The sequence below is a fragment of the Rhea americana genome, unplaced genomic scaffold (genome assembly GCF_003343005.1).
Source record: "Rhea americana isolate MKP2758 unplaced genomic scaffold, rheAme1 scaffold_9, whole genome shotgun sequence".
NCBI lineage: Eukaryota > Metazoa > Chordata > Aves > Rheiformes > Rheidae > Rhea > Rhea americana.
This window is the reverse complement of record NW_028187088.1, coordinates 111,652-136,917: the sequence shown is the minus strand read 5'-3', so window position 1 is coordinate 136,917 and position 25,266 is coordinate 111,652. Positions and strand designations below refer to the sequence as shown.

The 25,266-nt window shown below is 40.0% G+C and overlaps 1 protein-coding gene across 5 annotated transcripts in view; it reads left to right on the top strand.

The window, feature by feature from the left end:
• Positions 1 to 25,266, top strand: part of IRAG2 (inositol 1,4,5-triphosphate receptor associated 2) — a 39,689-nt gene that overhangs the window by 13,053 nt on the left and 1,370 nt on the right. The window contains exons 14-38 of one of the 5 annotated variants that reach the window (XM_085323968.1): positions 164 to 277; positions 535 to 636; positions 4,006 to 4,169; positions 5,761 to 5,875; positions 6,325 to 6,487; positions 8,125 to 8,186; positions 9,152 to 9,217; positions 10,175 to 10,283; positions 11,492 to 11,639; positions 12,452 to 12,533; positions 16,042 to 16,088; positions 16,173 to 16,240; positions 16,358 to 16,479; positions 18,689 to 18,766; positions 18,907 to 18,979; positions 19,838 to 19,892; positions 19,988 to 20,015; positions 20,631 to 20,771; positions 21,202 to 21,336; positions 22,207 to 22,354; positions 23,298 to 23,341; positions 24,045 to 24,122; positions 24,228 to 24,292; positions 24,713 to 24,814; positions 25,015 to 25,119. In XM_085323968.1, coding sequence (XP_085180094.1) covers positions 164 to 277; positions 535 to 636; positions 4,006 to 4,169; positions 5,761 to 5,875; positions 6,325 to 6,487; positions 8,125 to 8,186; positions 9,152 to 9,217; positions 10,175 to 10,283; positions 11,492 to 11,639; positions 12,452 to 12,533; positions 16,042 to 16,088; positions 16,173 to 16,240; positions 16,358 to 16,479; positions 18,689 to 18,766; positions 18,907 to 18,979; positions 19,838 to 19,892; positions 19,988 to 20,015; positions 20,631 to 20,771; positions 21,202 to 21,336; positions 22,207 to 22,354; positions 23,298 to 23,341; positions 24,045 to 24,122; positions 24,228 to 24,292; positions 24,713 to 24,814; positions 25,015 to 25,119 — 2,414 coding nt within the window. Of the gene's footprint in view, positions 1 to 163; positions 296 to 534; positions 637 to 4,005; positions 4,170 to 5,503; positions 5,876 to 6,324; positions 6,488 to 8,124; positions 8,187 to 9,151; positions 9,218 to 10,174; positions 10,284 to 11,491; positions 11,640 to 12,451; positions 12,534 to 16,041; positions 16,089 to 16,172; positions 16,241 to 16,357; positions 16,480 to 18,680; positions 18,779 to 18,906; positions 18,980 to 19,837; positions 19,893 to 19,987; positions 20,016 to 20,630; positions 20,772 to 21,201; positions 21,337 to 22,206; positions 22,355 to 23,297; positions 23,342 to 24,044; positions 24,123 to 24,227; positions 24,293 to 24,712; positions 24,815 to 25,014; positions 25,120 to 25,266 lie in introns of those variants that run through there. The other 4 variants (XM_085323967.1, XM_085323970.1, XM_085323969.1 and 1 more) reach the window with 4 other exon arrangements.

The following is a 25,266-nucleotide window of genomic DNA, read 5'->3' as shown; positions in this document are numbered from 1 at the left end:
ATGATGCTTTTCAAAAGTCTTTACAAGCTTCAAGTTTGCAGTAGCTCTGACCTTCTGGTAAATACAATGCAGGGATTCTTCAAAGAAATCTAAATGTCACTGATGTAGTTCTGTAGTAAAGAGATGTCAGAATAACCTAACTGACTCTCTTCTCTTTCCAAAGCTTACCAAGACTGAATGGACATGTCTGGATGAAACACTGGACCGTGAAGTGCTGTTCTTACTTCAAGGACCTGAACACGCAGGAGAAAAATTTAAAGCTATTATACAAAATCTGGTCAGTAGCGTATCATATGTGAATAAGGCTATGTTCTTTTCATCAGGCTTTTAATTAAATCTTTTCCAAGATTATTTGATCAGCTTTTCTCATTTTGGAAAAAATGAGAATAGCTTATCTTTTTTTCAGGGATATACATACTCTACCAGGGTCACTTGGTGCCTACTTTAATGCTATCACTCCCTCTGTGTAACCCAGGCATCTTTACACCAGGCTAGTACTTGAAATGCTACAGTTTGGGTTTTCTTTTTTTCCAGCAAGAAGAAGCCACTGAACCAGAGGAGCTTGTCATGGCTTCTTTACAATGGGTGGAAGATCCTGATGTGAACATACAGCAGGCTTGGGAGCGAAAGCTTGGAGTAAGTAATTCTATTTCTCTGACTCTATTCTGTGAAATTATGGGCCTGTGCAGAAAATGTGAGGTGTGTCTTACTGTTGCATGCTATATGTACTATTTGAGGTCACAACAGACCACTTGGGGTCAGATATGACTATGAGGAGAGAAATAAGTATCTTCTGTTGTAAGTGCTTTCAGGGGAAGTAGAGAAATGACAGCTTTTCACCTGAATGCTGTGCTTTTCCTGACTTACCTTGTGCAAAATATCACTTTGCTAAAATTAGGCTCAAAGGAAAGGATAAATGAAGCAAGCAGTATAAGTAGTAGATGGCAACACTATGCTGTGTGAGTTATAAAGCTTTTTTATTATTATTTAAAACTGTGAGTAAGCAGTGGATGGTTTCACCATCGTGATGAGGAGGAAGGATGCTTTATAACCATCAGAGTTTGGTTTCTTTGGAAAGGCAGTATTCTGCTTCTAGTGGACACTCCTCATGAAAGGTTTCTACAGATACATATTTTACAATTTAATCTTTTATAATATTTCTAATATTCCTCATATCTCTTGTGGAGCTTGAGAATTAAGACTTGAGCTCAAAGTATCTGTGTGGCAAGAATAACTTCTGTATGCAGTAGCAGCAGCAGTCTGTGGACAAGACTCACCTCTTGCTCTTGTCCCTCCCCTCCTGTGCAACAGCAGTTTCTTAAATGCTTGTCTTGTTGGGGGTAACTTCTCTCTAACTTGTTCCTTCCTACTAATCTGCTTTTAGGAATACTACTATGGAAAACTCTACTGCACTGTAAATTAACACTGTCTTTAGAAACCTTAATAGTCTCAAACCCAAATTCATCCCATTTGTGTAATAGCAGAAGATGCCATAGCACACACTGCTGTAAGCTGTCTGCTTTTTAAGCAGAGTATTAATTTTCTTTTCCTCTTATTTTGAAAAATATTGCAGTTGACTCTTCATTCTTCTTGGGCAGGCAGAGGGAATCACTGGAGTATTGCAGCAAACACCTGGTTATGTTGGGGTGGGGTGGGGGGTTGTTTGTTTTAGTGTAAATCATGAAAACTTCCCCTTGAAAAGGTGCAAGAATTTCTTGGCCTCTTCACCCCAGAATGACTCTGGATAGAATCCAGGAAACTGCTGGCTTGTGCTCGCAACCTTTCAATCTTAAAAGTTTCCTCCTTCAAAGTTTTTATGGCCAAAAGATACTTGTTAATTCACCATCCATGCTGAGATGTTGTTCCCTTTAAACATGTGAAGCTACRTACTTTTGGTATGGGTGTTAGAGTTCATGCTGGCAATTAAATCATGTTCTGGATCCTAGACAGTAATGCAATAAACAACTGAACTAGTAGAGGCTAATAAGGATGAACAAAATGATTTAAAAATCAAAGGCCACGTGCTACTGGAACCCTTGGGGCCAGAAGGTGATTTAATGTATTGTCTTCACCTAGCTGGAACAAGACAGGTATATGGAAAACACAGTATACAGAGCTGAACAGTAAATTAAAAAAGCTGAATCAGAGTAGCTTCTTCCACTCTCTCTTTTTTTTTTTTTTTAATGCATTTTCTACAAAAAACTTAAATCTCAAACCTTACTCTGTCACTGGAAGCCTGAACACTTTTTTATCCTCCTCAGATTCCTGTGCAATATACATTGGACAATTTTTGCTGGGTTTTAGTATGTTTAAGTGTATTTAAAACCATATTCTATATTATACGCAGTAAACTTTAAGTATGTCTTTGTGTGTGTACTTAAGTGTGTATATATAAAGGGTGAGAGCACCCTTCTCACTCTTCTCCTGTTGGAAGACATGAATTTGCCACAATGCGCATGTGCCCTGATAAGCTTATCTCTCAAAACTATACCATTGCTAACAGCAAGGGTTGCTTGTTCTAGCTGAGAAACTGATCTTCAGGATGCAGGCATTTGCACACGTTCACATCCAATGACACTGCAGTAAACCTATCTAAAGGAATTGCTCGGATACCTTTTGTAATGTGATACTTAACATGCTGCCCTTCTCTGTGCCTAGCTAACAAGCAGCGTTGGGTGAGAACTTGCAAACTGGTAAGGTGGTCCATATCTGTAGGAGAGAGGTTTTTCCCCCTCTGAACTAGTGAAATATCCTAGAAATTTGAACATTTTTCCTACCTGCCCATCTCTTTCACTCTTAAGTGCTTATTAAAAGCTGAGCTCTCCAAACTGCTTGTTCAGTTGAACAAGATCAGAGAAAGATAACTGGATTCCTCTTTCTCAGTGCTGCGTGCTGCAAGTCACTTTTAAGTAACACTGCGTCCTTTGTTTCTGAAGACCTCGTTTTTCCGATCTTCCCCTTTTACCTCTGTTTTTGTAGGGGGGAAACTGAAAATCTTTGTTGCTGGAGTCGCTTTTGGGTACATTTCATCTGCTAGATATGCAGGAAAACAACTGAAGCATGGGTTTTTCATCTTCCCCACCATCACCTCTGTAATTCCAAACTCACATCAGTGCCAATGGACTTAGAGGCGCACTCTGAGGAAAAGGATCATAGAATTTTAAACTGACAGTTTTAGGGCTTCCTGCAAGTTGAGCATTATTAGAAATTTCACCTTCTGAAATAAATTTTTGTTACCATATCTGGGCAACTTGTGTTGGAGGCTTTCTGGGGCAAGTTGTAAAGAATCCTTTGTGTGCTATGTCTTTGCCTGTCTTTTTAGTACCTACTTACTATAAACATTTGTTAAGTATGTTTGTTTCAGAAGGGACAAACAGGAAGAGGACTGTCTACATTCCCTAGCTTTTCCCTGGAAAGAAAGACTGGGAATGGCTTCTGATTTGGAAGCCACTTTTTTGGAGGAAAAAAAAAAAAAAGAAAAAAAAAAAGTGGAAACTGCTTGTCAAATCAAACTAGTGTACACAAGACTTAAGTTTTGAATGTGATAACTGTTACATATTGCTCCATTTAACTTTAAAAAGTAGCAATGCTTGGCAGGAATCTGGCCTGTCTCTCCCTGCATCCAGACAGKGTCAGGAGTTAGAAGGGTATGGGTATAAAGCTTAGGTAGTTTCACTAACCTATTAAATTGAACAAAATACTGTTCTGTGTGAAACAAAACCTTGTTTCTCCTCTGTAAGATCTTTCTTATCAAACAGTACATTTCCTCATCTCCCTCCCTTTCTCTCCTGCCCTTCCCCCAACCAAAGGCTGTGCAAGTAGATTTGCAAAATACTGTGGGGTCCACCACCTTCGTTACAGCGTTGTGCTATAGGTAGTGTCAGATGTGGACGGCTATACTAAAGGATGGAGCTAGGAAATTCTCGTCATGTAACTGGCTCTGTTCTGCCCTGTGCCTAGTTCTGTGATCTAACTATGTCGCAATTCAATTTCAAAACTTCACAGATTCTCAAGCAAGAGCTAGAAGAAAAAAGAGAGCTTTGGGTCCAGAAACTTCGTCTCTTAGAAAAATGCAAAGAATCCCTAGATAAGGATTTTATTAGAATGGCAGGCAACCTGAGGCGAACAAAGACGGAGCAACTTCTCTTGAGGAAAGAGCTCTCTTCCAGGTACCTCATCAAAGCTCTTTGCTTTTTAATGGCTTGAAGAGCAAAGATCACTGAATTCTGAAGACTTCGCTTCTCAAAGAAAATTATCTGCTGTCTTGGGGCCCAGATCTGCTTTTAGTATAACATTACATTGCGTGGGATTTAAGATTTGTGTATGTAGTAACGTATGATATTGGAGATGTCTCTTAGAAACASCAGGGAGACCACAAACTAAGCAGTTAAAAAGAAAAAAAAATAAAACAACAAAAAAACCCTCCCTACTTATCTGACAGGTGCAACTGTTAAACTGCTAGTTGCATGTGAAACCAGAGACCTCTAAAATACAGGCCTGCAAGCATTCTTGCTTTTGGAGATGTTTGCTAGTTCAAGTCAATGTACTATCTTAGCTTCTTAATGGCATGACTTCAGTGGGTCATCTCATTAAATATGAAAATATAGTTTTAAATTTTGGTTTATTACCATGTGATTCCTATTATGCATTTTGACTTTATAAATATGTCACTAAAAGCAAACAGACTTAAACTTCTGCCTTTCCTCTCTCCCTTCTCTATCTCCTCAGACATTCAGGTAAGGAGTTAGGCAAACTGGCTCTGGCGGAACCATTAATCTGAACTTGCTGTTTTTGTACAAGCCAGGCTTATTCATAGCGTTATTCTTCTACCATCCTTKGCCAAATATTTATATCTGCATATATGTCTTTACCTGGGGTGAGGATATGAGCAGCTTCCTAGGGCTTGGCATCCCTGAGAGCTGATGCTGAGCAGTCACACTGCTCCCGTGCCTATTTTTTTCCTGCTTTTGTGGCTAATAAGCMTGCTGTCAGCCTTCCATCTCTGCTTCCTTTATTCAGAAAAGAGCTGATAAAAATACTGATAGCTTGTTTCTTAAAGCTGCTGTCCTGGATCSCCACTGCTTGTTGTGGTGACAGGAAGGAATTCATATGAAGGTTAAGTTAGAAAATAAACAAGGAAAGGRTTTCTGTGGTGTGTAAAAACAAGGAATTGCTTGAAAGCTATCAATCATCTTTAGCATGAGTTCTGTATGTGGTATCTGCTTGTTTGTCAAGTGCTTGTCAAGTAAAATGCTCTCTATGCTTCTGAGAGATTAACCGTGTGAAGCTGTGTACTTGCAGCAATAGCTACAGGGTATTTTTACKAGACTGGTTGACTTGATATCTTATCATTAGCTTTCCCAAATAACGAGCCAAAATGATCATCTGACTGTTGCTAAAGTTTGATCTACTAAGCTCTTGCCCTTTGAGGGCAAGAGCAACCTTTCAACTATGATACCCAGCTGGCTGGGACCAGCACAGCCCTTGCACTGTTCAGTCAAAGAGAAAGCACGGAAACCTTCCATTCCCTTCCTACTTGCAGAGCCACTGTGAAAAGGCCTTGCCTGCCTACCAGGCTAAATTGTGCTTGGCAAGGAAAAAAAAATATTCCCTAGTGCTGGATTCTGGGGAGCTGTGATATGTAACWGCTGAATATGGTTCTTCATGCATGTCTCAACAATTGGTGTGTGTGCCATCTCCTAGGCATGCCTGTTCTAAAATGTCAGTAACGGTTGTGGTTTGTGCTCTCGCACCCTGCAGACAACGTGAGATAGAAACTGTCAAACAGTTGCAAGAAGAAGCTGCTGGCCAGGCAGAAGCTCTTGGTTTAGATCTARAAAAAGCTAAAAAGCAGCTCGAAGATGCCAACAAACAGGTAAGGGACCATCTAGTTCCTTCTATCTTTTTTTTTAAGGCTGGGGGGGGCGAGCAGATGCAAAAAGCTACACACAATGCATTGCTGCTCTTGGGAAAGGAAATCGCATGTTCAGAATGGAGTGCCTCATTGCAAAAATGGAACCAGCAGAGGAAGTAAAATTTGAGGGGGTGGTGACAACAGTTTGCTGATGAAAGAGGCAGCATTGCATATTTGTGGTGGCTTAGAAAAAAAAAAGAAAAAAAAAGAAAAAAGAAAGAAAAGAAAGAAAGCCAAAAATAGCTCCCATACAGAGTCCACCCCAATGTGAAAATGCAGAAGTTCAGAGGGAGCTTTATCACTTCCTGAGAGAGAACAGATGCACTTTGGTTTCACTTACATGAACTATAGAGGCTCCTTATGCTAGCCAGGCTGACTTTTCCTTTTCTTAAATTCTGTTTTATGCTTAGGCAAAGGAGCAAGTTGAGGCATTTTATTCTGTCTGTGAAGAAGCTGCATCCTTGAAATTCAGGTTAGAGGAAGCCATTTCTGAGCAGCAAAAACTCAAGGATATGAATACAGCTTTAACGAGCACTTGCCAGTTACTTCAGGAAAAGATGGAAGAGCAGAAAAGTGAGTAACTATTGGCACGTGCCAGCATATATCTATTTACTTTTGAATAGACAAATCCTTTGTTGTTTAACTGTGGCAAGGGGGAACAGGACTGACCTTCAAGTCACCCTGTGGTAAAATGCTCTGTAGAAGTTTTTAAGAGGTCTGCAACTATGGCATCTGGGCTCTGAATCAGATGGGATCCTGCTGAGTGGGAGTTAGGCTGGATCAAACCTGTAAARCCTCCTAACATCGTCCGCAGTAGGAGGAGGAAGGATTAATGACTCCATAGGTGGCACTTCCTCACTGGAGATACTGTTCCTGCATCTGAATAGCCCATCTCACTCCTGCCAGTTTCCCTTCTTCCCTGGGCTTCCTGCCTTCTGCTTGCTGTTTGTTTGCTATGTGCTCCTGAATAACTGTGGGGTGTCAGGCTGATCTCTCTGGTAGAAATCCATTGTACCACTGTGATGCCTGTGTATGCATGAGTGCAAGGAAGCATTGAAATTTCATACTGCTTACCTGTTTCTTATCACYAAAAGCTTGGACAATTAAAGAATGCAATTGTTTGATTCTAGTATATGTGGCTTTTTCTTTTCCAAAGTCTGGAGTGTCTGTTGCTGAGTGGAAACTGTTTTGACTGATTATGCCCACTGAGCATTTGGCCTCAAGGCTGCATTTTTCAAGGCAATGTGTACTGCTGTTCTTGGTAGGCAAAATGCCTCTTTTTTTTTTTTTTCCCTCCCTCTCTCCTTCTCCTTTTTCCTTTTTTCTCCAGGGAAAAACAGCYAGGTCTTTTCTGACTAGAGCCTGGGGGTTGATTTGTCTGGATTTTTTTGTTTGTTTATTTGTCTTCTTTCATCCCGTTCCCTTACATTCTCCTCCCCACTTACATTCCCCTCCYTACCCTCATGATAACAGCTGAGAAATCAGGGAACCTGATGGCCAAGAAAGGTGCTGCTCAACTAAAGTCACCTGGCACAGCTCATCCTACCTTTCAGATGTCTGATCGTGACTTGCTAGTGATTGCTACAGTCTTAATCCACTGAAAGCTGAATAAGCCAYTGAGGGTTGGATTTTTGTTCTGGCTTTTGCACTGAGTAACAGCATTAATGAAATGTCCTCTTCCCAACCCTTCCTATAGCAGTAAAAAATGTTAGGTGTGAGGCACATGCTGCAATAAGGCTTGTGTCAGGCTAGAAGCCACAACAGGCAGGCCCTTATGTTGTCCAACTTTAACAAAGAATGCTTCTAGGTTCAAAGTATAAAATAAAGCTCATCTACCTTAAAACTTCATAACAGGATATCAAACTGGAGAGAAAAATACTCTTCTTTCAAAAAGTCGTAATAGAATCCTCCATTTCCATAAGGAACTGCTGCACCTTGATACTTAGATAGGGAAGCTTTCTCTCCTTCATAGCAAAATAAGAGAGATGTAACCACAGGGAGGAAAAGTATCCAGTGTTTCCTGTATGGTGCAACTTGCAAAATAAAATACACTTTCAAAACTGTTTCCTGTAAAAACTCTTGTAGGTAACTAATCCAGGGCAAAAATTTTTTGTGATAGGCAGTAGTGATGTTTAAAGACACTGTAATATCTAGCTGCTTGTTACCAAGTTATAAGGAGCCCTTTCAGATTTGTGAATGTCTCTTCATAGCAACTGTTAATGCACTGAGGAAAGAACTGCTTAAAGAGCAACTCTCTGGATTGCAACGTCAGGTATGAAGCTTGTCTGGTAGGAGAAGAAAATTGCATTGCACAGGAGGTGCTGTGGTGGAAGGACACTTGCAGCCGAGATGAGCTGCAAGCAATTCTGTAGCATCTCGTTTCTTCTTTTCTGACACGTATATTACTGTGGAGGCAGAGTGGACTGTGCATGCTGATTTGCACATAACTGTCGTCTTCCTTCGGTCTTCCGCAAAAAGCAGACGGGAGCTCACAGCCAAAGATGCAGTGTCAGGCTTCACTGTAAATAATTGTTTGTGATCCCTTAACTTGGGAGCAAGGGAAGTTTTCTCTGATGTGTTTGTTTGATTTGTCCCTCGTAATTAGCCTTCCCTTCTGCGAAAAATTGAAAATAACAATGTTGTTCAACATTGTTGAAAATAACAAYGAAACACTTTGTAATAAAATTTTTCTAATATCTAAGTATTGGATTAGGCAGTAAGATAGTTATTACCTTTGTGCTTCTGTGGAAATATGTTGAAAATTATAAACCTCTGGAAGATTTTGCTTCTAGAAAAGATTTTTTTTTTTTTTCTTTCCTCTTTGGAAAGAGGTGGAGAGGAAAGATATGGTTGGAAGACTTCCCCCCCACACACACACCTTTATTGAGGAATACTACTATCTCAGGGACTGAACAGTCTGGATTTAACATAGAATAACAAGGTATTTATAGAGACAAATGCAAGATCCTACACTGTATCCTAGGTCATAACAGGGCATCAGAGGAGCAGAATCAAAACTGTGCACCAGATGCATGCGAATAAAACTTGTACTTTTGCATGAAGGTCTGCAGAACTAAAGGCTAAAATTAGCAAAGGGAAACAACTGGCACAGTTCTCTTGGTAGCTTAGAAAGATAAAATTCCATTTTGTATGTAACCAGTAGTACRGTGTTCTCTCTCTCTCTCGGCTCTTTTCATTTATGACTGCTTTCCTTAATTTGTTTCTCTATTGCAACAGAGTACTGTAGATGAAGAATCTGATTATAGGCGGCTGCCCACATCAACCGAGACTGTAAAAGGGAAGGTAAGTGTGTGTTTGCTCTGACCACTGCTGAATCTGCTAAAATGTGACATTCCTGTTTATGCTTATTTGCTTGATTGGGGGGGGGGGGGGGGAAGGAGAGAGAGGGGGAAGGGGAGATGTCAGGGTCATGACCTGGAGCAAATAACTTTCCTTGCCAGAAACTCTTCCAGTCTTAAACATTCAACAATTCTATTTGAGAAATGCATATATTGACATGCAAGCAGAGGTATATTTGAAGCTTAGTGCAAAGCTAATCACTGTGACAAAACACAAGAGCTTGATAAATTGCCTTTTGAGAAGGATCAGAGGCTGCAGATAGGGCTACATCTTCCTACTTTTCTTCCATTTTTCATTATTCACACTACATATGGTCAAATGCAGCTGAGTAAGTGTTGCTTTAGGAGTTCCTTCTAGCCATCTTCAGATGAAGCCTCTTCACTGCTAAACAACGAATAAATTATGTGTGTTTTGGGTGATGGGGGAGAGCCAGGCAGCATCTTCTCTCCATGTGGCAGAACTCAAGTTGGAGCTGCCCTACTATGTCTGCTGAGGGACACATGGCTTGTGTGGCAGGGGCCAGACACTGGGTGAATGATCTCCACCTCCGTCTGACTGCTGTAGCCAGATTACTGTAAGATTACTGTAACCAGAAGAGAGAATACCCCACTCCCGTCTCCTGCCCTGCCTGTCTCACCTGTTTTCCCCCTCTTACCTAGCTAGAACCAACGTGTCTGCTACAAATGTCATGTTAAGATTTGGATTATTCTACCTTTTTCTGTATCTGTTCTGCCTATTAAGGGATATGAGCTTTTTCTGGGAAAAATACAACAGATRATGTATTTGTATAACTGTTAATGTTATGCAGATGCAGCTGTTGGAGGAACCTTGTTGGTCTCTGGGTATTAATGTATTAAACATGACTGAAAAATATCATCGCTCTCCACTTTTTTTAAATAGCAGCTCTACTATTCTAAAAAACTGTGGACTGAGGGACCCAGTTTGTGYACTGAATCTCTCAGATTGCTGCCTGCAGATATTTCATGCTGGTGCCTTACACCTTTATTAGGTAAGACTTGGTGGTAATGACTATTTTTCTGTCTCTTTCTTATGAAATATAGTAAGAGTTGCTTGATGGTCTAGAACAGTCTTATTGGCASTAAATGCAGGATATTGAAATAAATTGTAATAGAAATCGCTTTCACATGGTGCTCTTCATCAAGAGAGCCTCTGCTCAAGCTTAAGTGAGAATCCAGACAGTGTGAAAAACTTTTTTGACTTTATTTTCACATGTGATTCATGAGACTTCCCTGTCAGTCAACCAGCAGTCCCCAAAAGATTAAGAACTTCTGGTWTAAATCATATATCCAACTATTTTCCTGACAAGACACTTGCCAGTCTGAGTTAACAGGCCTATATTATTGCCATTCAGCCTGTAAACTTGCACAGTAAGACAGCGAGAGATGYCATGCCACTTCACTAATTGAGCTGAGGTCAATCCTGGTAAAAACTTGAACAGATAGCACAGCTCCCAAGACTGAACTCATTGTATTTGTTCATCTATCTCCTGCTTTCATAAGCTGTTCAGACTTTCCTGCATCTCTCTAAAAWTTACCAGTTATACTAAAAACAACCATTGATTCATCTGGCTTGTAGGACCACAGAAATGAAGAACAAACTTAAGAATTTGTAGGTAGATAGTTTCCTCCAGCAATAAGCTAGGACAACATGGGTAGTGTCTGAGAACAGAGAAACTATAAAATTCTCAAATGTAATTTTACACTAAACTGGAGAAAATCAAAGATGATGTTGCTTAAATGCACATGCTCTTTAAAAGAATGCTCTGCTACTTCAGAATGCTGTTTCAATGCACAGACTGGGAGGATGGTTATAGCTTGCTGTAACGTTACATTTCAGCCACAAATAAAGTAGGTGTTTAYGGCTTGTACCAACAAAACACCGCTACAAAAATGACCTTAATAAATTATTCTGCCGCCCTCTGCCATATAGAACAATTTCAACACCAAAGTTGCCACAGACGGAAGTTTCTATAAGCTGATGATATCCCCAGCCCTGTGCTAAAGACTATTTATAAAATAGATTAGAACAGATGAACACCTCACCAAGCTCTTTCTKACCATGATAGAGCTGCCTGATTATAAATCAGTATTATGATGGTTTGTTTCTTGATTATTTTAGACTTGCAGGCAAAAACTCAAAATACTTCATCTAAGTTCACCTATGACCAACATTCTTCATACTTGTATCTCTTAACAGATGCTCTGACCTTGGAAMCCTCATGTCCAAATAAGTCTCTTGTGCCCATCTGGCATCCCCACTGTAAGCGGAGCTCTGGCAGCTACACATCTGAGAACTGCAGTCTGGGACATGGGTCTACTCTGGATGTGACATCAACTGAGTGGAAGTAAGATGGCAAAATAACCTCTTTTGGGGTGAAGGACAGAAGTCATGTGATATAGCATGTTCCAGAGGAAAGATGCATCCCCTGTATGTGCTAAGTTCAGCGCTAAGGCATTGCTTTTAGGAAATCGAGTCGTCAGCTAGTGGTATTTCTGGATAACGCTTTGTTTCTTAAGGAATCTGTATCTCACAAGATTAATGTGAGAACCTTTTAGTGACACTCTTAGTGCAATCACCTGCTGAATATGGTCCTCTGATTTCTTGCAGGAGACTGAGGCATAAGGTAGGCATTCYTGTGACCATTTTCAGTATTTAACTCAAAAAATTAAATTTACATTTAGRAGCCAAAATCTGATTGGATTTAAGTGGCCAGTTTTTTGCAGAGTTTAGGACAGGAATGCTGAAATCCTGCCTATTGGGCTGCTTTTTAAAACTTTTCAAATAGGAATCTCTYAATCTTAAACATTTCAATCTCTAATTATTGTAGGTGAGTACTTAGAAAGATGAGGATATTACTGAAGAGGCGGAAGCAGGCAGCGTGAAGTAAATTCTTGGCAGCTCTTGAAGCTTTTGCTACTTTTTTTTTCTTTTTTTTCCTTCTGTAGAGCTGCACAGCTTGGAGGAGGTTGGGAGAAGGATTGGTGTTGGCTCTTGCTGTTTGAGGGAGGAGGGATTGTGATGAACTTCTATTTCTCTGGGAGACCAGCTGTCTGACTATATAAATAATGGTGAATTCAGTTGTTACATGCTTAAGGAAAATAGGCAATATATTTCAGTGTTGTTTGGGCAATATGCAAATAAAGTATGTATTGCCAGGTGGAAAATATGCTCTGCTGGTAACTGTACTGGTGCAGATCTTCCTGTTTCCATTACAATGATGGACTCTTCACTTGCTGAGGTGAGTGCTGTCTAACGCTCCAGACGTGGTTTTGAGTGAGTTTGTGTTTAGTGCCTTACAAAGAACCAGATTTTGAGGAACTATAAATTGCCACTGCTCCCGGGTGAWTGGAGCAGGTGTCAGTCAGCAAGGTGCTGTGATACTTTGTCTTATATGGGGCAACCCCTTCYTTTTGGGCACATTCCAGGAACACTGCAGTTGCAGACCCAAGCATCTTGATGTTCATGTCTGTCRGGGTCATGCTTCTTGCTAGGAGCTATTAGCTAAGGAATATTTTAAACATGGTTTCAAGGTTTGAGTCAGTGCTGCTTCTGCAGTAATAATCAGCTCTGCTGGGGAAATCTGAGTGACTTCACTCTTTCTACCCATCTGTAAGAAACCACAGTATGTTTTACGTGTGAATGCTGTCTTTCTGTGCGTTCTCTCTTATGGCTTTTATGTAACAGCTGGGGGGGAGGAACAAAGTAAAACAAAAAAAACCTACCTCTGCAGTATGAAAGACCTTCCCTCACCTGGTGTGTCCACTGCTGGATTGGATCCCACATCTACTGGCATCCCTTCTAGAGATGAGCTGTTGGTCAGCTGGCACACGACAACAGCTGGCCAAGCCACTGCTTAGTCCTGCTCTGCACTCAGCACCAGCGTTCATGGTAGAAATGCAGTGTCCTCACCTGGCCACTTAGGCATGTTTTGAACTGGCATTACAAACTCCAGTACTGGTGTTGCTGGAGATGATAGGAGACTATGGGTCAGTGGCTTCCATGAACCTGGAAATAACCTTTTCAACGCCGATGAGCAGGTGCCTCAGGCCTACCCTGGCTGATGTGTCACCCGTAACTGCAGCGGCCACCCAGTCGTAGTGGCAAATCAAGGCAGGAAGTGCAGTGAGGGTAAAAAGTAAGAGTAATGGGGACTGCATGTGGTTACAGCATACTGCTCAGTAAAGGGTAGAGCAGGTGAGGAACTGTTTGCTTRCACTGCTGCTTAAGTTGACTTAAAAAGGACAATCTCAAGGGCTCTTGCTTTATCCAGTGCTCTGGAAAATGACTGCTCTGAAAAGTTCTTTGAAATGTCCATGCTTAACCATTCTGAAGCTTTCTGTAATTTCGGGTGGGCTTGGAAATGTCCTTTTCCTTTTTTGATTTTTTTTTCTTCACCCCTTCTATAATGCCTTCATGTGAATATTGTGGAGGTGAAAGTGAAAATATTAAAGCTTTTTTCTAAAGAGAAGGCAAACGGACTGTGTCCAGTATCTAGTCTAAAAACTGACGTGCAGCAAAATTTGAATATCCTTGTTTAATAGGAAAAGTCTCCCTAGGCTTTTTAATCACACTATGGTCGCAGATGCGTTTGATCAGACTGAGCCCTTCAGCATGTAAGTAACTAGTTATTTCATCAAAGCATTTTCACTGTAGGAGTTATAGGACTATTAAATAAGGGAGTTCTTGTGACAACCAGCTAAATATTAGACTTTGTTTGTTTTAATTTGAACTGTGAAAGTTAAGCCATAGTCTAAAAATCACATGCCAGATCTTYAAAATATTAATGCTTGTTTGGGGGAAGCTGTACAAGATTCTTGACAGAATTTCTCTGTGCAGAGGACAGTGAAATGATCCAAGGATCCACTAATCCAAGGGATGGAGGGGAAGAGTGATTAGGATTCTGCTGCAGGGAACTTAACTGATACAATCCTTTTACTAGGAGAATGGACCCTCTGAAATTAAGTTTYGCTAGCAAATCTAGAGCATGGATTGCTTTTCTTTTTAAGCATACATCCTGCAATTCAGCAGGAAGTTCACAATGGTAATAGCTAGTATGGAGTTTTAAAAACTGGATTGAAGATTTTCCTTTATTGCAAACAGAAATTACTGATGCTTCCATTACTGCAGAAGGAGAGAGAGTGTAGAATAATACCTGTTGCTTTGTTCAGCTTTGGGTTGTGTGAGGCTTTGGGGGGCGGGGSGGAAGCATATTTCTTCTATTCTAGTTTGCTTTCATTCCTATATGCTACTTGTCTTTCCTTCTTTCCTTCCTTGATATTCCTTTAGTCCTAATGGTCTAAACAGAGCAGAGCAAATGCAATGCTGTACTTCCTCCAGCTTAATAGAGAATTCAAATAAGAATAAAAATAGCCTGGATTTGCATTAGAGGAAACATCCGGCTGGTTGGTGCAAGGTTCAGTGAGTACAGCTGACCTCTGAKGGGGTGGGGAGAAGGAAAGAGAAAGTGCTTGTTGATGCTGTGGGCAGGCAGGGCTCTACAATGTGTCCAGTGCCTTGGTTACCTGCTTTTCTGCTTTGTAGAGTAGCCTGTTTTTCACYGCATAAATGCCTCTTTTCTAGATTCTCTGAGGACACGGTGTACCGGAATGTAGCTGATCACTCACTAACAAACTGATGTGATTCGGGGCTTTTGGGGGGGATGGAGGGAGGGGTGATGTTTTGTGCCCTTCCTCTTCTCCCCAGGATAGTGGTCTTGGACACCTGCTATGTTGAAAGGCACTCAAAGCTAGTTAGGCCCAGACTTTCCCTGCTTGAAGACAGGGTTCAACGTCCTTCTCCTTTTCAGCTGCGGGTGATGTTCTTCATAACAAGTCTGTACCAACTTAGCCTTTAAACCTCCATTTCATGTTGTAATTAATGCTCACTACCAGTGAGTACAGAAGTAATCGCTGGATGTTGTAAAGAGAGAATATGTCACTGAAATAAGTAAACGGTAATAATCTGGGGGTAAGCAGGAAGAAGAATGTTTCCCTCTCACCATATTAATATACTGAAGAGTTTGTCAGGTCCAAAATTGTAATGTCGCAGGTAAAAGAACACAAGCAGAACTACTTATAAGCCTTTAAACACTGACATCCTGAAGGCCTGAAGCCCTCTGAACTGGCTAGGTGATTGCTATATGTAATACTAAAAATGAGCGTCCTCCAAAGGTGARCACTAGAATTTACAACATAAAACGCAAGCTTCTTGTGTTCCAAATCATTTGTTCAGTCAAAGCCATTAACAGTAATATTTTTAACTACCAAAATGAGTCATTCACACAGTGTAGATGTGTGAATCTCTGTACCCCACCTGGTGTAGTTCATAGACCTTGAAAACAGGTTAAAAATGCAAATTTACCTTGATGGAGAGCATTAGGATAGAAAGATGGTGTGGTAACTCATACTTTGTTTTTTGAAGACGTGCGTTAGAAACGGAACATGAAGTCAGGAACCAAAATTTCTCAGAAATACCATATTTAAAAATACAGAATTTCTGCTGAAACAATTATCACTCCTAAGTGGTATCTATTCTGCTATCACTTAGGTGATGGTATCATGTTAAGCTACATCTTACGTGTACTGGTGGTTATAGACTAACAGATGAATCTGCAGAACATTACCATTTCAGTTTTTCTCTGAAACATTCAGGTACAGTTGAAGGAATTACTAAAACCTTGACATACACATTTTCTGCTCACAAAGCAACCTTTTCCCTCATACTAACTCTCTTCCCTTTTCTTTAAGGTGGACAGTGCAGAGCCATCAATACCAGCCAGTCTGATCCTGTCCAGGTCAGGTTTTGTGAAGTTTTGAAAAGCTTCTACCTAGATTATGTCATTCATATGAGTAACTGAAAAAGAACTTTGTTTTGGCAGTGATCACTCAACATCACCCCAAGAAGTTGTTCTTGCATCCTCTTCAGAAGGCATCACAACAGTAGAAGGTAAGCCCTTAGACTGGGGCACAAAGATCTGTGAACTTTGTGCTGAAAGCATTGAAATAGATACCCTCAGGTCATTTCCTTGCCAGTAAGTGCTCTTTCTGTTGCCTCATGTTATAGGCTCTCCTCTTATGGAGGAAAAATCACCTGAGTGCTTGCATGCAAAAGAGGAAGACGTGCCAATTTCTGTAGCAATGGAGAAAAATAGTGGTAAGAGTCTAGCTGATACTGTATCAGGTGCAGTGACTGCTGCAGCCACATAGGCATTCATACAATGAGGAAACACTGGCTTCCAACACATCTTTCAGTGAGGAAGTTAAATAAGAAAGACAATAACAACTTGTGAATTTCTACTGTTGTAAATACTTGGGCCTGCAAGTGCTCCCAGGCCTACCCAAACTTTGAAATTCATGAGCTGGGATAAGGCTCTGCCTGCTTGCAGGAGGCTGATGGCCTGCAACACTGCCAAAGGTAGACATGAAATAACTTAGTGAAGCTGTGATGCTTGCTCAGCTAGTTGAACATTGTGCCAGCAGTAAACTTCAGACAATTTTGGGAGGAGAAAGAATGTTGTCATGGGTTTTGAGAAGTTTGGTGACAGGTAATTGGACTAAATAACATTTCCCTTTTCTCTTTAAAAATTGATGCTCAGAACGTGAGAAGCTGGGATGGGCCAGGAGGGGAGATGAGGACGGACTCTTTTGTGAATACTTACGTCTCTCCCAATGGCCATACACAGCCAGGAAAATTATTCTTACTAGATTTGATGGTGCTTCTCTTTCATTGAAAAATTGAAAGCAAAACTAAACTGGAGTGTATTTGAGCTATTTTTAAAAAAGCTGATCTGAGTATGCAGTACAGAATATGCAAGAATGCTTGTTCGTAACCAGCTTTTTAACCTTTACCTAAATATAAAATTTTTGTCATCACTTTGTTTGTTTTTGTTTCTTTCTTTAGTACTAATTTTCCTGAAGTCTAATTCAGTCCCCTGACTTAAATATATTTTCTTTCTACTAATTTGCCTCTGCAGTTAATTTTCATATGTGCTGTGGGTGCCCTTGGCAGGGAGGAAACAGATATGCAAAACAGACCAGAATGGCTCCAAATAGCTTTGAAGTCTGAGATCCTGCTCCCTGTTGTATGCAACCAAATAAGAAGTGTTTCTAGTATTAGTATTAAAATGGAGTTATGGATKAATCTACATTTGTGKTTTKTAATAGTACCATACAACGCCTTCTCGGGGTGCTTAGAATCCAGGTCATAYAGGTGGGACTGCTGCAATAGCAGCAAGATCAGCASCAGCAAAAGGGAGYRCTAGGAAAAGGGTACTATTAATATAAAGGATGAAAGAAAAAAAAGTAGTACTTCTAATCTAAAACCTTGTTTTTCCCCTCTTGTTGCCATTTCTTTGAACTTCATTCCATGTGCATGTGACTATATAAATAAATATACCTTTTTAGAACATCCAGAATGTTTTTAAAATAGCTACCAGAGTTGTTGCTACAGGCAAAATTAATGTGACTCTTGGAGATTTTTCATTTTTTCTGAAATATTTTTCTCTTTTTCTTTTTAAATGACGTCTTTCTGGAGGTTATTTTTTCTCTGCTTTAAAGTTTTTGTAAATTTTCATACTTCAAAGTTTGTGTTGCATTTGAGCTGGCACCATCAGTTACTGAACTTATCCGTTCATTACCACTTCTCTGTGAAGAGTTCTTTTGTTGRCTCTGTTAGCACCCTAGTAGTTCTTTTTAAGGTACTAAATGGACAATGCAAGTGTTGGAACATGTTTCAAGCCTCTCTTCAAGCATTGCAACCACATGCTTTTCAAAACTTTGTTATACTTGGAGCTCCTTTGTAACAGTAGCTGTAGTAGCATCTGGGTTTTTTTGACTCTTTTCATGCTGGRGGCATTCAATGAGAATTATAAACATTCATTTCTCCTGTTGGTTTGTGCATGGAAATTTTTATTTCATGTATTGCTGTCCTTCTAGAAGTCAAAAAAACCAATTAGTTGTAAACTGTCTCTTTATACAAACGAACAAAAAACCCTGCTGGTAGCAAAAGCGTGGAAATTTGTTCGTCTAAGTGATCAATTTATTGATCCAGTTCTGGCTGTAGTTGAGCTACTGAATTGTAGATATTACAGTGATACTATATTTGCAATTCAACTAGAGCAACTACAGCTAGGCTGAACATTCTCACTTTAGATATGTAACGCTTCTTATTGATAATACAGTATTTTGGCTTGATAAGTGACATACTTCTTCCTTTATACCTTTATGGTGTTCTTTGCTGTTGCCTCTCCTCCTTAACGTCCTCTCTTGGTAATTGCTGCAACTTCTTTTAGACCTCTTGGTCAATGGCTAGTACACTGGGTATTGGTTGGAGGCTTTTTTGTTTTGTTTTTAWCATTATGTTTGGTTTCTGGAATGTTTCTTCTCAGGAACTGAGAATCTGACCAAGCAGCAAGAATTCTACCCTGTGATGGAAGAACACAAAACATCTCAAAATGTTTTAAAGCAAGACCTGGTAAGAGAGCTGGTGACACCAAAACATCTARTTCCTTTACTAGAGCAGTGTCAAAGAACAACACTGCAGGAGGGAAGAGGGCCCTCCTGTGCTTTCTGTGTCTGTTCCCTTGGTATAACTACTCTCTGATGTGCCTTCAGGAGACGGACCAGGAAAAAGAAACCAATAAAGAGCAAAGTGAGGAAGCATCAGCTGTGGTTCCCAGTAGGAAAGGTAGGAGGCTCTGGCTGAACACATTTGCATAATTCCTTGGAGCGTATGCCTTTGTCACCTGTATCAAGGGCTGTGTAAAGTGGTCTAGAGAGCTATTTGGACACATKAATTATTGCAGTGTGTGTGTGTGTGGTGGTTTATGTGGGTTTTATTTGGGGGCGAGGGGGATTGTAGTTGCAGTCAGAAATCAAAATGGGTGAAGAGCGGAGGAAGGGAATGCTGAGATGTTATCATGCAAAAATCTGCTTCTCCAACTCCTACAGATTCTAATCTAACCAGCTCCATCCTCCTCCAGATAGGAGGGAGAAATTCTTAGGAGCTGCTGAGGAGTTAAGATATCTGAAACTGAGTACTGGCATGCTTGTCCTCCCCAAAGTTTTTACACTCTAGCTTTCTTCCTGCTAGCTAGAGTGTGGGATAATGAGCTGACACAAGCAGGGGAGATGCTTTTACCAAACTACACTTGGACATCTTCATTCTTGGAGCCACTGCACCTCTTGCCTTTGGAGTTCAGTAAAAGCTAGTGATGTAGGAAGTTCAGACAACCTGAACCTGTGGGCTAAGATCTTAAACTAAAATTTGTAATTGTTGCTGAACTAATTAGCTGGCAGTTGAAGCCAAATAACAATTAACTTCTGAAGCTTTATTTAAGTGACACAGTCAGTCTTACTGCTGCTTTAGCCCTAACGTACTCCAAGGTATATAAATTGTTTTTACTGGCAAGAGCTTAACCCAGGAAATCTTAAGTGGCTTCAGTTAGGGCTTCATAGATATTTCTTTTTTTTTTCCCAAACTGTTCGGTGTTTTTTCAGACAAAAACTAAGAAAACAAAACTTTTCTTTTTCCTCCTCTTTTCAGGGAGCTCACCCAGTGCAGGTGGCATTAAAGGAGATAAAACAAAGCAAAATGATTCGTAAGTGTGTTTAACTTTCARTGATCACCTGCATGTATAATATATAATTTAAAGCTACAGTCTGTTACATAACTGTTCCTCCTTTGTTCCTACAGTGACTCTCCTAATGAGAAAGAGGTGGAGGTAAGTCTCAGCTGCTTGTATCGCTAAACACTTTGAACAATAGAAAGATCTTGTAGATAAATCCTGATTAATATCTTTCTCTGTAGAGAGGACTGATGTTGAATAGCTTGAACTTAATGGATTTCTGTAAACTGGCTTCTAAAATCCGTCTTTCAGAGCCCTGTTGGCATAAATGATAACCTGCCAATATTCAATTGAAATTTCTGAAGGGATAAGACGGATAGAAATTTAAATCTATAAAAATGACTGAAATATCTGTCACTACAGAAAAATTTGCTTTCAAATGTGAAGGAGCATAGTTATGACCTCCTCCTAGGCAGAATGTGCTGATTTAAAACGATTTTGTCTAAGAACACAGATGGCAYGCTGCATGCTGCCAGGAGATTACCTGTTCTGGCTGCAGACAGTYCCCTCATCACCACAGGTGGGAGGACTGGCAAAAATAATGGCTTTGGGGTGTAAAGTCTGCTACTAGAGATACAGGCCATATTTGCTTTCTCCTYCATATCTCCTGTAACTGCATTCATGGAATATATTCCTAATAGTATACAAATCTACTTAATAGACTTCTGTAGCACTTGGTCCATTCTGAAATCTCTTCCTTTCCTACAACAGGCTGAATTTCTGAGGTTGTCTTTAGGTTTTAAGTGTGACTTGTTTACCTTGGACAAGAGAGTGAGACTTGAAGAAAGATCCCGAGATTTGGCTGAAGAAAATTTGAAAAAGGAAATTACAAATGGCTTAAAGCTGCTAGAGGTTAGTGCTGGCCGTGACTAATACGGTGGATGGAATGAATGGTTGTCAGTGTTTTTTTTGATAAAACTTTGGTTTTAGGTTTTCTTTTTTATTATAAGTAAGTCTGAACTAAGTTTCTAAATGACATGCTTCAAATGCTAAATCCTTCTCACATATTTTAAGGGTAGCCTTCTTCATCCAAACATATTGTATGTCTAGGCAGTGGGGAATTTTTGTATTGCATAGATGTCTGAAAAGAACCTGTGTCTTCAGTTGTTTTTTTTATGTTACATAAACTGAAGTGTCTGTCCACTGGAGATCTGTATCAAGTCAGTGACTGAGGACGTTGGATGCTGATCCTGTGACTGTGTGAGGCCTGGCAGAAACGCCTTAGCATCATCATTTGGGTTCACCTTTCCTTCTTTGCTCAGATTGTTATGTTTTTGTCTAGGCTTTAGTTCCTTTGTGTGAAGAAGATAACCAAGCTCAGGAGATTATTAAGAAGTTGCAGAAAAGCTTGCAGTTCCTTAGTCAGTATGCAGCCCGTGTTGCCAGCAGAGCAGAGATGTTAGGAGCTATTAACCAGGTAACCACTTCCATGTAAACGTATTCCAGACAAGTTAAAGGCTTCTAGATGCAAAACGATAATAGGGCCTGTTGCTAGACCTCTGATTCCAGAATTAGATTTGGGGATTTGGGTGCATAACACTGACTGAGCAGTACAGTATAGTCCTGTCTTTTTCTTTTCAGATCACTGCTTGTGCTGTTACTCTCACAGTGCCCCTGGGATTCCTAGTAGTAGGATAGGACTACATTGCATCAGCATAGTTCAAAACCCCATCACAAAAATATGGTCCTCATGAAAGATCTTTGCAGGAGAGGAACGTACGCAGTAGACAGCACAAAAAAGCAATGCAGTAACAGCAATTTTAATGCATTAATGATAATCCCTTCCACAGGCAAGGAATTATGGGCTTTGTTCTGGGCTGCTTTGTTCTCCTCCACCCTCCAAGCTAATAATCTAAATATACTAATGTTTGGGCACGTCTTTTTATGTTTCATGATGCGCAACTGTAACATGATGTGTAACACAGAACAGTAATGTGAAAATATGGCTCGGCAACACTGGCAAGTGTGTGGTGGCAGCCGAAATTGTAGATGACAGAATGAGACGATGAGAGGTTGCAAAGGCTTGGAAAATGAAAATTGCAATCTCTGCTAGAATAAGGGGAATTGCTGGTCAAAGGCAAAGACCGTTATAACCTGGGCATGTGTTGAGAGAGAGGTTGCAGTAAAGCCTCTGAAGGGGTGGACAAAAATGAGGCTATTATAGCATCATGATGTAAGATAGATAAATGGTCTGGGGAAAGAAACTGTCAAAATCTAAACATGATTCAGTTCCTCAAAGAGTTGCTCTTTTTTTTTTCATACTGCTGTGTTGCACTTGCTCTGCTAGGAGAGCCGTGTCAGCAAGGCTGTGGAAGTAATGATTCAACACGTGGAAAACCTGAAGCGCATGTACACAAAAGAACATGCAGAACTTGAAGAGCTGAAACAGGTCCTGCTCCAGAATGAACGATCATTTAGTTCTCTTGGAGATCGAGGTAACTAGGAAGAGCTGCTTAGCCTTCTCCCCTTCTAGGGTTTGCCAGATGAGACCCTTGCCTAACTGAAACTYGGTGTCATGCATGGGATGGGTTATACAACTGCTCTATCTCCTTTCCTAGAAATAGAGGAAAAATCAGTAAAATACTAATAGTACTAGAAACAATCTCTGAAATTAGACTTGTATGTAAACTGTCAAGAATCTGTGGGTGGGGGAGAAAAAGAAAAATATCATAAACCAGCAGTAGAGGTCTGGTTTTTAGAGAGTGCAGCATGTGTGATAACCTTACTCCTTAGGAGCAGCAAATTCAAGCACTTTCCCACATTGCAGATTTCAAGCTAGCTATTTCTAGGTATCTGAATTTCRATTCCTCTGAATTGTTCTTAGAGATGCCTCCTGCCCCCTTTTYAAGACAGGAATCACAGGCTCCTTAAGTGCAAATACTCTGAATTTTACTATTTATCTGAAAAGCTGACTGCTGTACCCTCTGTTTAATGCTGTGAGCTAGTGGGCTTTGCCAGAAAAAGCGTTAGATTCTTCTGTAGAACAAGACATGCACTTTAAAAACAGAAAGAGCAATCTTACRGACACACCAGTAATATCCTCTCAGGAGTGTTCTGAATCACATGCTATCCTTTCCTTTTTGGCTACAAGCTGCAACTGTCCATAAGAGATTAGCCTACAGCAAAATGTTGATGATAGTAGAATATACCTAATGATATCAACAGAAATTAATCTTTGCAGAAGATGTATAATGACACATGAATATTATCAACTTAATTAATGAAATAAGCTTTTCTCTGAAATTTTTGAGTACTCAGAGTACTTTGCACTTTTCCATTTAAACAGATACTGCAAAAAATCAGACCTTTAATTGCAAGGAAAGCTCACTGCTTTCAATTTTCAYTCCTTTCAATTTCTCATGTTTGATCTCTTCACAGATGAATCTACAAATAAAAAGCTAGCAAATTCTCTTAACTTCAAGGTATGGTCCTACAGGTTAACATAAACTTTTAAGTGCGTTCTTTAATTTTGTACTTTTTTTTTTTTTGCCTTGCCATGCCCTGGAGCTCTGTGGTATGTGCTTGATTTGATGGGTGTGTGATGGGTGTGTGTGTGGTTTTTTTTTCCTTTTTTGCCCCATAAATACAGGCTGATCTCATCAATCATGAGCATATATTTTCACTACCACCCCCAGCAGAGAACTGCATATGGTTCTGCTTACAATAGCTGAAGTATCCAAAATGAAGAAGCCAAAATGGTTATGCTTTCATGTAGTGGTTAAGAAATATTGTTCATATGTGGTTCTCTCTGATGTTTCAGAAAGAGTTCAGCACAGTGAGCTGAAAATAGGTGAGAGCAGTTCAGACTGACTACAGAAACTCCTGTGAGCACTGTTCAGTGAATTCAGACGCATGCTCTAATTTTGGCATTTTCTGGAAATTGTGTATCCAGACTCCCTTCAGATTGTTAGGAAGGAGGGAAAAAAACTGTTACTTTGAAAAGATATTGCTTTAAATAGTGTGGTTTGAGCTGTGTTTATGGCTTTAATTCTTTGTGTCACTTCTTGAAATTAGGCCTAAGAGCTACTTTTTAAATAGTTTGTATAAAAACAGAGTTATTTTATGTGATCAATGAGCAACTGAGTCATTCCCTAATAGAGCCAGTAATGCCTCTTATTTGCATAGCCAACCTCATCCCTGAGAAGAGTTAGCCTTGCAACATTACCTAGGAGTGCTGGGAATGCAGATACTGGGTTGCCACTGGTAAGTAAGGGGTCCCAAATGGTGAGGCAGTCTACTTTCTCAAAACTGGCTGGGTTTAAATGTGAAAATGCAGATGTAATAAGTGTGTTTAAACTCCTCCTCCAGGCCCAGCTAAATGAAACTGATGGAGATGAAAGGAGTGACAAGTTCAACAGGAGATCAAGCAGTTGGTAAAGTTGCTTAGCTTTGTCTTTGAAGAGGATTAAATATTTTTCAGCTCAAACTATGTCTGTATTAAGCAGCTTATGAAGTATCTTGAGGTATAATAATATTTAGGCCATACCTTTCTCATTAATTTTACATTCTTCAGTAGGTAAAATCTTGGTGACTAAATGTTATAGTTTTTCTCTTTAAAAGAGGTGACACTCACTCACTCAGACCGTCTTCCAGTCCAATTAAAATTCCAAAAAAAAAAAAAAAGACAACTGGCACTGATAGACATCTTTTTTTTAAGCAAACCTAATTTCAGGTAAACAACTCTGAAATGTATTTGTCCAAAGCCTATCTAAATATGTAGGCTATTACTGAATTTCTTATTTCCTGCCAAGTATCTGATATGRAATTAAGGTAAACTTGTTAAAACGTGGCAGGGGACGACTAGGAGCAAGGCAAAATGAGAAGCGTCCTTCGCTACAGCGATTCATTAGCACGTACTCCTGGGCAGAGTATGAAGACGAACACTTTGAAACAAAGTAAGTTCAAAAAAATTAGATTTCCAAGGGGGGGTGGTGGGATTTGGGTTTTTCTTTTTGTTGTTGTTTGTTTTTGTTTTGTTTTTAACAACTGTTAATTGTCAACTATTTGATCAGGGCTATGAAGTCACATTATTGTGTACTCCGTCAAATTTAATGCTTGATGGAAAAGTCTTGGAACTTTTGATAATTACTTTCAGAAACAAGGAGTCAGAATCGCCTCCTGAAGAACAAGAAGAGAAAGCAAGGAAAGAAAGTACCTCTGAAAGAGCGAAATCTTCATCAAAATGGAACCTAGAATCAGCGTAAGTCTTCCCATACACATTTTTACCAGTTAAAACAGTGGCTGGTTGACACAGGAAGAGGAAGCAAAGTTGCACCTTTAAAGTTGGTACTAACAACCAAATAAATTACTCATTCTTGATTAATCTCAGGAGCCAGAGAGGACCTGA